The sequence below is a fragment of the Eulemur rufifrons genome, chromosome 8, assembly GCF_041146395.1.
Source record: "Eulemur rufifrons isolate Redbay chromosome 8, OSU_ERuf_1, whole genome shotgun sequence".
Lineage (NCBI taxonomy): Eukaryota > Metazoa > Chordata > Mammalia > Primates > Lemuridae > Eulemur > Eulemur rufifrons.
In genome coordinates, this window is record NC_090990.1 from 115,394,699 (window position 1) to 115,407,098 (window position 12,400).

Here is a 12,400-nt window from a genome sequence, read left to right on the forward strand (position 1 = left end):
CTCCCGCTGGCAGAGCCTGTCTTCCGGGTTTGCGATTGCAGAGGCGGCGGCGGCTGCAGGAGAGGCTCCTCCCCGGGGACGCCGCCGGCAGTGTGGCGGAGTCGCCCACAGCGCCCTCAGGGGGCCGGGGGGGAAGCGCGTGCGTCCGGGAGAGGCCCGCTGCCACGAGAGCCCATGGGCAGAAAGGGACCGGACACCCCCCAGCCCACCTTCGTTTGTATCTGTGTGTCTACAGGGCCTAAATCCCAAGCAGCCTGCGGAAATTACATTTGTGGCAACCGATTTTGGTGAAACCCCAAATCACACAGTGGGTACGCTGAACCAAGAATGTGAAACCAGTGCTTTCAGCATCTTTCCCGTAGTGCTGGATTCCCCCGGCTGCTCACTCTCCTGTCATCTCCTCTTCTGTCTTGTTAAAGGAACAAGATTCCTCCCTGCCTAAAAACAAGGAGAATAAAAGGAGAGGACAAGGCCAAAAAATAGTGCCCTATACCTGGTGAATTCAGGTTTGAGGACCAAAGGAGGGAGATGCAAGTCTCACCTCCTATCTGCACAGCAGTTGTCCCCAGTGAGATAAATGGAAGAACTAGGACACTCCCAGCCCTGACGCCTCCTCAACAGCTGCTCAGCCCTGAGGAGCCAGGTGAGCCTGAGGGACCAGGGCATCCCACACCACAAGTTCTGCAAGTGATCATACCCTTTCCCTTCCTGCCCCCAAAAAAGGTGTGGTTCAGCCTAAGGAGGCCTACCTGGGAAAGGCTCTACCTCTTCCTTAAGAACAAACCCACAGGCTGTCCAGTAGAAATCAGGGACATCTGAGAGCAGTTACCAACCCAGCTCAAGCTCCCTAAGTGGTTGAGAAAATGAGGCTGTGGTAAGAGGGAGGAAGATGCAGGAACAGTTGAAGAAACTCAGGAAATAATTCAGAGAGGGATGGAAGCCTAGGATGGCTGGAAGACCAGAAAACAGCCACAAGTCAACTCCCACAGACCCTCAGGGCGAGGGTCCCAGAGCAGAGCCAAAGCAGCGGCTGTCCTCCCCCTCTCAAGTTTCCCTTCCCAGTGGGACTGGAATAGTCTCTGGGGTCAAAATCCTGGGGAGCCTCGCTCGTTCAGAGCCACACACCTCATCATCCTATCTGGAGAGAAGACTCCCCCAATGATACAAATCCCAGACATTGCCACGCTATTTAAAAGGATAAAAACAAACAAACAAAAAAATTAAGCCTAAGACTTCTGCAGGCAAGCTGTGGGAGCCGGGGCCTGGCTGCCTATCATTTCAGCCTCCTAGGGTGGGGCTGAGCACAGTAAGGACACTCATTTTTTTACTTTTTTCTTCCTTTTCTATGTTTCTGTTTTTATATTTTCTTAGCAGCAACAGAACAGGGAGACAGTCTTGAGGTATTTTAAAGAATTTTTTTTCTTAAAAAAAATAATATAAAGTTATAAAAAGCGGCAGCAGCCTGGGGCCCGGATCTGGAGGGGAGGAGGTGCTGGCGGCTCCGTTGCAGTGGGCAGGCACTTTCTCATTAATGGGCTTTTGACTGCAGGAAAACAAGAGGCAAGAAACAGGGTCAGGGTGAGGACCCACCAGTTGTCCTACCCAGTGAACTCTGTGGACTATAAGGGCCAAAGCTTGATTTCCTTCTGCTAGCCTGGTGAGTAAAACCAAGCAAGGGGGAAGATGAAGGCCAGCCCAACAGGGGCCGCCTGGGTAGTGAAGCTGGAGAGCATATACGGTTTAGGCCCGTGCCTAAACCAGGATGGCATCCCTCCATCCCACCTCCAGTAAGTCCCTCCTTGCTGAGATCATATGGACAGCCCATGGCATGCTACTTCAGGGATCCCACCAGAAGAGGCAAATAAACCTGACTGCAGGCTTCACTAGAAACCCTAGAGAACTTGCCTGTCGCCTGAAAACCTAGAGGTGAGAACATGCGCAAGGTGGCCATGCATGCACATGTAGACCTCGAGTTGCATACCTGCCCTTTAATGCCCTGATTCCCAGAGGAAGAACCAATGAGGAAGACCAACCCACCCACCTTGCTGCTCAGCATGTTAGGCCACGGCTCAGGAACCCAAACTCCCTTTCCTTCAAGGGACAGAGGTAGCTCCAGTACCTGGAGTGAGGGCCACAGCCAATTCAGAAAGAAGAGGCCCTTTGATTAAAGCAAAAGCAGGGGTAGAGAAGTGTGGTATCTCCTTAGTCCCAGGGAGAGGGCTGGGGATAGGGGAAGGTCCACCAGGTAAAAACAGGTTACCTTGTTAAGAGCTGACCTAAAAGGAGATAGTCCAGGAACTCTCTCAACCTCCCTTTCTCCCCTTCCCTGCACAAACATCAACTTAGCACCTTCTCTGTGTCAGGTGCCCACTGTGTACCCCACCCCCATCCATCTTCAGGGAGCTGGGCTGGTACCTTCAGTGTAGAGCACTTCTCCTCAAAGGCCAGGGCTGGGCCCGGCTTCTTGCGGCGCACAGAGCAGGCCACATCAGCCGGGGCACCGGCCTGACAGTGCTTGGCCTTCACTGGCCGGCAGTAAGTGGCCAGGTTTTTCCGCTTCTTGGCTACCTCCTCCTCAGAGAGGCAGTTGGTCGGCAGGGCCTTGGCTGGGTGTCCAGCCACTGCCCGGTTCTCCAGCTGAGAAGCCTTGACCGGTGTGGGGGGCTGATGAGGGGAACCCCGACAGTCCAGGGGCCCTGCCCGCTTCACTCTTGGCCCCACTGTCCCATTAAGCCCCATGCTCAGGGCTGTTTTAGTCTTGGCCGAGAGACCCCGGCAGCCAGAGGGTTTGCCTTTTCCAGTGGGCTCCAGGATGCAGGTCCGTTTGAAAGTGGTGGGGCCAGGGGATAACTTCCGCTTTCGAGAAGGGGCTTCCACCTCTGCCCCGTCCTTGGCTTTGGATGACTTGCTGGCCTTGGAAGGCGGCAGCTTGCTGAAGGACGGGGACGGCGTGTTGGCAGGCAGTGGTGAGGTGATAGCCTGGCTCCCGCCCATGCACTCCGCCTGGCTGCAGGCGGCTGCCACACTGGGGGAGCCTGCAGGGTAGCTGGGGACAAGGCTGTCCTTGGTCGGGGGTGTGGAAGCTGGGCAGGCAAGTCTGGGGGGTGGGCCTGGAAGGCGGGGGCAGCTGCCCATAGAGGATGGGCTCAAGGGAGCAGATAAGGGGGAACTGACAAGATGGGATGGAGGTTCAGCCGCTGGTGGGATCTTCCTGTGGCAAAAAGAAAGCTCCGCTGTGACTGTGAAGCAAACAAGAGGCCCTCCCCCAAACACACGCTAATCTCTCTGCCCCACCTAGAAATGGCCAGCAGAGCCCTAGAGTTGCTGCCATCTGCTGGAAGATGCTGGAACTGAGGGTTAAGAAGAAGGCACAGGGATAGAAAGGAATGAACTACTAGTGTATATGAACTAGTAGGAAAACCCATTAAGAATCTCATTTTAAATCTTGGTTTGGGCATCCGTTAACCCTCGTTACCCAAAAGGTACTGGAAGTGATGGATAAGCATCTAGATTCATCCTCAGACCACCCATTCATGCCCTGCCTTAGCTGATCTCCTGGCTGCCAAGTTTTCCCACCTCCTCTTCATGCCACTCCCCATTTGGGGTCTTCCTGGAAGACTGCCAAGGCACACCTACGGAGATGTGTGAAGCATCAGGGCTTCTGAAACCCATGTGTGCCTGGGGCCTGGGAAGGGGAGTTCTGGGCCTGAGAGACTCACTTCCACATGTGTGAGCTGAGGTGCCGTTCCAGCATGGAGCTGAGTGCCGAACAGAACCGGTCCAGCCGGCGGCTAAACACGTAGCATCCTGGGCTCACCAGCCGGCTCCCGAAGGTGCAGAACTGGAGGCAGAAGAAAGGTATATAGTTTGCAGGGCCTGAGGTGCAGGAGGGCGTCTGCACACAGGATCTGACCTCCTCCTCATAATGTGGGCCAGGAAGGCTGGGCCACCCCGCACCCCAGCCCCCTGCCCCAGGTCCTTACCGCCTGTGGCCGTGGGGGCCGGGTTGCATAATGGCAGTCAGGGGGGAGGTGGAGGTCGTCAGATGTCCCCTCCTCCTCACTCTCCTCACTGGAGGCCTGGGCCCCACCCCGGGGCAGGGGGAAAGGGAACAGGCCTGGGTCCCCATCACCACCACAGGGGCCTTCATCATCCAACTCACTCTCAGAGGAGGCCCGGGACCTGGAAGGGCCAAAGGGGATGTGAGGGCAATGTGACTGGTGTGGGGTCAGGGTAGGGGTGTCCCTGAACCCAGCAAGCTCAAAAAGCAGGGCACCAGGGCAGACACCCTGCAGGGCAATCGAAGGAAGAAGACAGAGGGAAGGACGGGAGGAAATGATAGAGCTCACAGAGTGAGAGACAGAGAGACCAGGGGCCACAGCTCCCAAGGGATTCTCTCCCCAGCCCCTTCACTTCCCAGACCCTTCCTCCTCAGGGGGAAAATCTGCTCCAGATTCGCCTCCTCCAGAAAATCTTCCGAGTTTAATTGCACCCAGCTCTGGTCAGCCCAGTCAACTCTCTCAACCCCCTTCTTGCATCACATATTCCTGTGAGCCTGTCTGTGAGCTGAGCCTGTGTTTCGTGTCTGCCCCTCGTGTGACAGGCAGAGATGCGTGTGTGTCTCCTTCGGCAAGGCAGGCTCTCCCCGGGGTCCAGCGTAGCCTCTGCACACGAAGGGGCCATTGAATGAATACACAGTAGGACTACCTCGCCCAGGACCATGACCCTTGTGGCTCCCCAATTACAAGTTTTGGCCTGTTGGAGGCAGCTAGGAAAACGTCCATATCCCAGGTATTGGATCTGGCACAATACAGAGAGGCGGGGGAACTGTGGTATGCTTGGTTAGGAATAGAGGAGTCACCTGCTTCCATACCACTGCCGAGCCCCAGGCATCCCCCCACGCTCAGGGCCGAGTGAGCACATCTTCCAGGATACTCTCTGAGCCTGTCTCCAGGGGTCCCTGATGGCTTAGGGGCCAAGTATCCCCAGGTCAAGTGGGGCTGGATCTTGGACGTACCTGGGCAGTGCACAGTATGGGTAGGTCTGCTTGACACGAGCAGAGAAGGTGCTGCTGGGAGCAGCCACCGCTGCCACAACCTGGACTGAGGAGGGGAGCTCCTGGGAGGGGCGCTCGAGAGCTTGCTCCTTGCGCCCTGGGCTCTTTTCCTTGGGACACTCCCCTTTGCGGGAGTTGGCCTTCAACTCTGCCACTAGCACGTCAAAGTCCTTGGCCCGGCCCTGGACCTCACGGCGCTGGTGTACCGAGTGGATCTAGAATACAGCAGGGTGGAGGGTTGGGGAGGGGAGTGAGCTGAGCAGGGGTGAGGGGCAGCAGTATGCTCTGGCCTGGGCAAGAGGAGAGAGACGGGGTGTGAATATGCTTGCGGGTGTGTTTGTGTGTCTTTGTTTCACTCCCCCACGGTGCCAAAACCCTCCTTTGCGCTGGGGGGATCTGGAAGCCACCCCCTGCCTACTGCTCCCACTTTGTGCCCACTGGAGGCAGCCTCCTCTCTCCTTCCCTGGTGTGAGCCTAACCCTCAAGCTGAATCTTCAATAACATCTAAATCCCTCTCCTCGCCCAGGGAAGGAGAGGGCAAGTCCTGTGTTGCCCACCCTCACTGTACAGTGGGAGCGGGGCTTACCTTGCAGGTCAGCAGACGGGTACAGATCTTTTTGGTCTCTGGATTTATTACCCCACACTGCCTGTTGAGGTCGCACTCCTTTCCTGTGGGGAAAGCAGTTTCAATGAACCTCAAGGCCATTTCCAGGTGGCCAATGGAAGGATACAGCCTCTTCCTGCCAAGGGACTGGGAAGAACTGGGACTGAGGCAGAAGTTGCCTCCAGGCCTCAGGTCTGGGCTCCACCTTCCAGAGAAACTCCGCTGGGCACCAACATCCTCTCCTGGGCGTGAGAACGATCCCTATCCCCATTCCTATCCCAGACACTCATTTTGGCAACTTCAAGCCCAAAGTCGGGCAACACATATCAAGAAACAAAAGCAGCCACAGGCTTCTGAGATGCCAGAGAAACCAGCTGTGAGATGTGTCTGGTACCCTGGATCTAGGTGAGAAAAGAGGTAAAGGTCAACTACCCAAGGGGAGGAAGAACTTCACCTCTTGGGCACGGGCTTCCTTAGCCTCAATCAGGAGACCTGGGCTGCAGAGAAGCTTCCCGGGAAGCAAGCAGGTCAAGAGGTGACAGGGGTTCCTGCACCCTGCCACCTATCATGGCCAGGCCCACCTCTTCCTGACCTCCCCATTGGGCCCGAGGACAAAGCAGCTCTATCTTCCTGAGCCCCAAGACCACAACTACTCACGAGCCATCTTCCGGTGGGTTTTGGGGGGCAGCCTGGCCCCACCAGGCTCCTTTTCAGGAGGGTTGCCTTCGGTCCGGTGACTGGACCCCTCATTGGGGATTATCTCGATGTTCTCTCTGCCAGGAGGTTCTTTAGAAGGGGGAGCCATGGGGGTTTTTCCAAGGGAGTCCTTGGTGAGGCTGCCTGGCTGGCTGAGAAAAGCAGAGGGCGGGGCCACCCTGATTCCGTGTCCATCAGGCTTCGGGATACTGGACATCTTCTCCAGATTCACCACAGGCACGAAAAGGCTACACATGGAGAGAGGGTGTTGGCTGGGGGGCGGGGAGGCTGGGCCTGGGGCCTGGACTCTAGCCCAGAGCCATCTCTTTCCCAGCCTTGGAACTTGGGTGGGCTCCAGCAGGAGTGTGGAATATGGGAAAAGGAGACCCCACCTTCCCTGGAATATATGGAAGGGAGCTGCAGATCGGGTGGCTGCCTCCTGCTGTGAACACTATCCCTCGACCCAGGGCTGCCTCCATTGGTGTCAACCCCTCCCTGGATTGGGGTCAAGGCCAGTCTTAGGGAGTATCCAGCCTCTCCTTACCAGAGGTTGTCCTTCTGGGTCTTCTCAGGAGGCTGGTGGCCACGGTTCCGGGACCCCTGGCCCTTCTCCCTGGAGGAGGTTTTGGTGGAACCTTGGGCCCTACAAGCTGGGCCCTGCCCATTCACTACATGGCATTTCTGAGAGCTGGCAGGGGCTGGAGGTGGGGGTGGGGCCCGGGCATAAAGCTTGCTGAGGGGCCCATGTCTTCTTTCTGTCACCAGGAGGTGGAAAGAGTAATCGAGGTGAGTGGTATCAACTGCCTCCTTACCCAACCTCCTAACCCTGCCCATAGACTCACATTAGAGAATCTGAGTTTCCATAGTTTAGACTGTAAATTTGCCTCTTTCCCATTCGAATTTGAGCCTTTAAGAGTCAAAATTCTAGACTGAGCTTCCTGAACCTCTTAACTCTTCCCTTAACTCCACTGGATGCTAGAATTTTGTTCAAACAATAACCCTGACCCCCCACAATGCTCTGAAGCCACCCCCAGGACCTTCCTATGCCCAGCACCACCCTCCATTACCCCACATGACCTCCCAACTGACCCTGTCTTCAGAGCTCCATATTCCATCTCCCCCCGTCCCCTCTTTCTCCTCCCTAGGGTTCCCCTCACCGCAGTGCTTCTGGAAAGCTTGAGGCTTCACCACTTGGCTGCAGTGGTTACACACAACCAAATAGAAGTCGTCATGGGCCGGGCAGTGCCCGAAGATGGACATGTCTGCAATGACAGAAGCCCTTATCACTGGGGCCGGGATCCCATGGTTTCTCCGTTAAGATTAGAGAGCACTCCCATCCCACCACTCAGAAGACACTTCACCTCCCAACTGATGTGATGGGCTTTAGGCTGGATGCTCCCAGTTCCCAGAGTTCAATCTAAGCAGTCCCAAAGTATATACACTTTCAGGTGAGTGGGCAGTCACCTAGATTAGGATCTCCAACAACAGGTCACAGGAGCCAGGACAACAGGCTGACTCAGACCTATCAAAATGAGGATCCCCAGACCTGCTGCTTCAAGTAGCCACCTCCTTCTAGCATGTAATGGAAGAGGGGAGGGTCTCCTGTCTGCCCTGGGTCCCAGCCCTAATGTGTGTTAACTCCCACCTTCTTTAATGAGGGTCATGGCATCCAACTTCTTTGTGTTTTTGCTACTCTCCTCCAGCTCAGCCCCTAGAGGAGAAACACAGCTCAGAAGGACCACCCCCTTCCCAGAAGCCCCATCTCCTACCCACGCAAGGCATGCAGCCTGGCAGTATGAAGCCCACAAGTTCCTGGTGCTGGGGACCACTTGGAGAACCTTTCAGTGGGTCATTCTCAAGTGCCCATTCTTCCTTCACCTGCTACCTTTAGAATGAGCTGGCCCCATTAAGAAGAATCCAGCCACCTTTCTTATGGATCCTTCACTTCAAGGTGCAGTTCAGGGTTCCACTGCTGACTAGTTGGGTGATTGTGGGTAAATATCATCTCATTTCTGGGCCTACTTCCCCATTTAAAGGGGAAACAGTCCTTAACAAATTTTTCTGTAGATCCCTGAGACCCCTCTTAAGATTTCTCAGATGGGTCCTTTCTGCTACTCTGTGGCATCCCAAACACTCTCCCAGGTGTCCACACCATGAACTCAATTTTGCTCCACCTGGGTTACCACAGCATCATTAAAGTTACACCCAGCTTCTCAGGTCCTACACTGATACGACAGTCACAAAGCAGAGAAACTGCTGTCTTTTGGCCTTTTGGCATCTTCAAAATCTCCTTGGTCAGCCATGCAAGCCCCTCCCCTTCTTAGGGGGGCTTTGGGCAGGGGTTGCCCTTGTACCTCAGTTTCTGGGTTAATGACAAAAACATCTTAGCTGTGCAAAACAGCTCTTTCCCCATCCCCCTACCTTACTCCGCCCCCCCCTCCTCTACGCCCCCTCCCTGTCCCTTGGAAAAAAAATCAATTCTGAGTCACCAAACCCGTCTGACTCCATTTCCGGTTCTCATTGCACCCAGACCCTGACAATGGCCCCATCCTTGCCCACCCAGCATGGGGCAGTCCCAGGGTGGCCTGGGCTCCCACTTAGGTCTGCTCTCTGATGCCAACTAACAGATAGGCCCCTTTGTAGGATGAGAAGATTGTTGACAGTCTTATATAATAACCAGATATGAGGGGTGGTGGGTTAGGCATGCAAGAGACAAGGGGCAGCTCCCACTCTTCCAAGTCCGTTAAATGCAATGTAGGGAATGATGGTGAGAACCGAGCTGGGTGTCAGATGTCTCAGAAGAGAACAAGTGTCATTAGAGACCCCTCCATGTGGTCTCCTCCTCCACCTCTTCTCACTTGAAAACTTCTTCAGGGGCGTGATGCCTGCTGTCACCCCCAAAGGCCACGAGGCCAGGTGTCCCCTGGGGCCAGGAGACAAAGATCAGAAGAAGGGGCTGTAGGCCCGCTCACTAAAGGCACTCAGGGGCCTAGAGAAGGTGGGAGTCAGAGGAGAAAGCCAAGAGGCTCAGGAAAGGACGGAGGGTTGAAGGCATGGATGGATGGACGGAGGATGGAGGGACAGAGGGAGGCTAGATGGATGGACGGACGAACTAATCCGGAGGGGGCGGGGGTCTAAAAGCACTGCAGCCTGCAGGCAAACGCCAAAAAAGAGCAGGAGGTGTAGGGCAAAAGACGAAGGAACAAGGGGGGTGAAGAGGGGGGCACAGAAGTGGGGTGCGTGGGAAACACGTGGAGAGGACTGTAGCGGATGAGGAAAGCCGGAGGCAGGTGCAGGAGGGGCGGGAGATGGAGACCAGCAGGCAAGGAGAAAGATAAAGGCAAGTATGTGTGGGGGCAGATATTGGGCACTGGTAGAGGCAGAGGTGGGCAGGGTGGGCTGCGAGCGGTGAGCCGGCGCTAGGACCCGGAGGCGCGAAGGTGACGGAGCGGGCGGGCACTAGGACCCGGCGGGTCCTTTGTTTGGGGGGCCGGGGAGCCGGACGGCGGCTCCTGTCGGCTGCTCCCCTCAGCTGGCGGGGGCCCGGAAGGGGGGAGGGGAGATAGTGATGGGGTCCCTGGACTCCAGGGTGGCTTCACTCACCGTCGGCCGCGGGCAGGTCGGCCCGCTCCACCCACGAGCTCCAGCTCTGTCCCGCGAAGTCATCGAGACTCGGCACCCGCCGCTCCAGAGCGGCCATTGCTGCCGCCGCGCGTTCACGCACCGCCATCACCGCCACGGACGCGCGCCCGCCCCGGCGCCACCGCCGCGCGGCCCCCTCCCTCCCGCCCCGCCGCGGGCACGCCTCCCCTCTCCCCCCTACCTTTCCAACTCACTCCTTGCGCAAGCGCAACACAGGTCGCCTTCCCCTCCCCCTCCCTCACGCATTGCCTTCTGGGAAATGTAGTATTAGAGAGGGCGCTATTGCTTACCGAGCATGCAGCGAGAGCCCTTCCGAAATGCACAATTGCAGGGGAAAAAGAGAAGACCAAAGCCCCAGGATCTCCTCTTTTAACCCTTGTGCACACATTCTTTGTGCTACCAGTCCACTCTCCCGAGCTCGCTGCACACGCACCCCAGCCCCAAACCTCTCTCTGCCCAGACGCCCCTCTAAGCCGTGCGTCCGCCAGCTGGCTGGCGCCCCTTCCCGGGCTGGCGGCCACGAAGCGACTCCGCTCCCCTGTAGATCGAATAGGGTAGGTGCAGGGAGGTGGGCGCTGTGAATCAGAAGGGCAAGGGGAGGGAGTCTGTAGGATGTGCTGAAGGACACGGGGGTTGGAGTGGGGGAGGGCCTCGGCTCCCGTGTCTTGCCTCCTCTGTGGGAAACCCACACTGCCCTGATGCAGAGCAGAGGGTTGGAGTGGCGTTGTCTGTGTTTGGGAGGACTTGGCTAAGCTGACCGAGATCACCTGTCAGGATGACAGAAGGCTATCTCCGAGCCAGAGCCAGCCCCGGAACTGGGGTGGCCCCGAGGCTGCTGGTGTTTGCAGCATGTTTGCTGATCGTCTCTCTCCTCCTGAGAACTGCGATCGATAGCCTGTACCGCCTCTTCCCAAACCCTGGCTGGATCCTGACTCCATCCATCACTTTGGCTTCTTATTCTAATGAATATTTTCTCTGCTGGAAGGGCTGCTACCGAATCCTCGGCAGAGGGGGATTGCTTATCAGATCTGTCATTTTCCTTGCTAAGGTCTGGAAAGTACCTTAATCAGCCACCTCTTTCTTCTTCTCAGCTGATACCATTTCTTCCTACCGTCACGCAATCAAGAGACAAAAGTCTGCCTCCTCCTCCCCCTCAATCACATCAGAAAAGAAATACTAATCCTTTTTTCCCTCCTCAATATCTCACACTTAACCCCATACTCATCCCTTTAGCTAAGGGGAAACCAAGTTTGGAAGCAAATAAGTCAAGGTCTATGACTTTAAGACCTTAGACTTTCTTCTTTTCATCCAGGGAAGGTTTAATTACTTCAAGGATAATCTCTGAGGGTAGAAACTCTTAACCTGAGAACCACAGATGATCCCTGGGAGGTCCAGGAACCTGGTGAAATTGAATGTAAAATTGTGCCCACATGTATTTTCTAGGGAATGTAAATGTAGTGTGAGACTGTCTGAAGGGGGATAGAGGTACAAGTTTGTTCAGCAAGGACCTTATAGTTAAGAGAGCAAGGCATATGGTCCTTAACTCCTGACAGGAAGCTTGTTTGGGTCACAGATGGTAGGAGAGCAAATGGAAACAGCATTGTGGAAGCCACTACCTCTCACCTTTTGAGTTTGCTCCAAATTTGCTAATGAGTCCCAGTTACTCTGGATTAATTGGGTGGATTAATAAGAGGAGATGTGACCAGACTGGGACCTGCCATGCCAGGAGACTGCTCAGCCAGGAGTCTCTATTGCTTGGAGTACAGAGTGGAGAGGAATGGAATGATGTCTTGGTGGAAATGCTGATATTTGTCCAAGAACTTAAAGCAAGGGAGGGGAAGAGAAAAAAAAATCCCCAGAAGGGCTACAGTCTTGGCTCCTTCATGGCAAATACTCACTACACTGTTTATTCAAATGTGTAATAACAAGCACCAGAAAACAACATGCAACATTCTCCCCCCACCCCTGATTTGCAATCCCAGAAGTAGGAAACTCATGACCATGATATTAGAGGGAACTCATGTCCAGGAAAGGTCCTAGGTGGGCACCCTGACAGGGTTAGAGTCTACTGGGGCAAAGGGCAAATGCCCTGCTGTTGGCCTCCTGCAGTAGCTAGGAAACCAGACACCTTCTTCTACCTCAGGCCCCACTAGGCAAAACAGTGATGCCAGCCCCGGTTGAAGGGGACATGAGTCCCATGAGGACAGCCCAGCCCTCTGCACTTGGCCCAGCCTAGCCCTCTAGAGGTGAAGTGGCCTTTCCTCTTACAGTGGCCATGGAGAGAGGGGCCATAGCCTAAATCAAGGCTCTTCTGGCTGAGAACAAGTCAGCCTCTTGAGGAGAAGGAGAAAGAGCCTTCTCTGCTCTAGGGAAAGTTCTAGGCTGGGAGTCCTTGGCCAGAG

The 12,400-nt window shown here is 55.5% G+C and overlaps 1 protein-coding gene across 4 annotated transcripts; it reads right to left on the bottom strand.

Annotated features, from left to right (window-relative positions):
* Window positions 1-1,334: 1,334 nt before the first annotated feature.
* On the bottom strand, window positions 1,335-10,135 carry ATXN7L2 (ataxin 7 like 2). 4 transcript variants are annotated; one of them, XM_069479039.1, is made up of 12 exons: window positions 9,960-10,135; window positions 8,002-8,067; window positions 7,514-7,618; window positions 6,901-7,111; window positions 6,318-6,604; window positions 5,643-5,725; window positions 5,018-5,271; window positions 3,984-4,182; window positions 3,720-3,841; window positions 2,416-3,211; window positions 2,042-2,119; window positions 1,335-1,543 (listed from the first exon to the last, which is right to left on the bottom strand). In XM_069479039.1, exons 1-12 carry the CDS (start codon window positions 10,084-10,086, stop codon window positions 1,529-1,531), a joined length of 2,343 nt encoding a protein of 780 aa, XP_069335140.1. In that variant the 5' UTR covers window positions 10,087-10,135; the 3' UTR covers window positions 1,335-1,528. The 4 variants fall into 4 exon arrangements, with proteins under 4 accessions (XP_069335140.1, XP_069335143.1, XP_069335142.1 ...); XM_069479042.1 differs by lacking the exon at window positions 2,042-2,119 and adding an exon at window positions 8,531-8,718 and having other exon boundaries at window positions 9,960-10,081; XM_069479041.1 differs by lacking the exon at window positions 2,042-2,119 and having other exon boundaries at window positions 6,318-6,508.
* Window positions 10,136-12,400: the final 2,265 nt, after the last annotated feature.

Coding starts and splice junctions, on each gene's coding strand:
- ATXN7L2 (XM_069479039.1), bottom strand. CDS start 10,086: ATGGCGGTGCGTGAACGCGCGGCGGCAGCAATGGCCGCTCTGGAGCGG. Junction 4,183..5,017: donor CCATACTGTGCACTGCCCAG/GTACGTCCAAGA, acceptor TGGCCCTTCCAG/GTCCCGGGCCTCCTCTGAGA. Junction 3,842..3,983: donor GGCCCCCACGGCCACAGGCG/GTAAGGACCTGG, acceptor TTCTGCCTCCAG/TTCTGCACCTTCGGGAGCCG.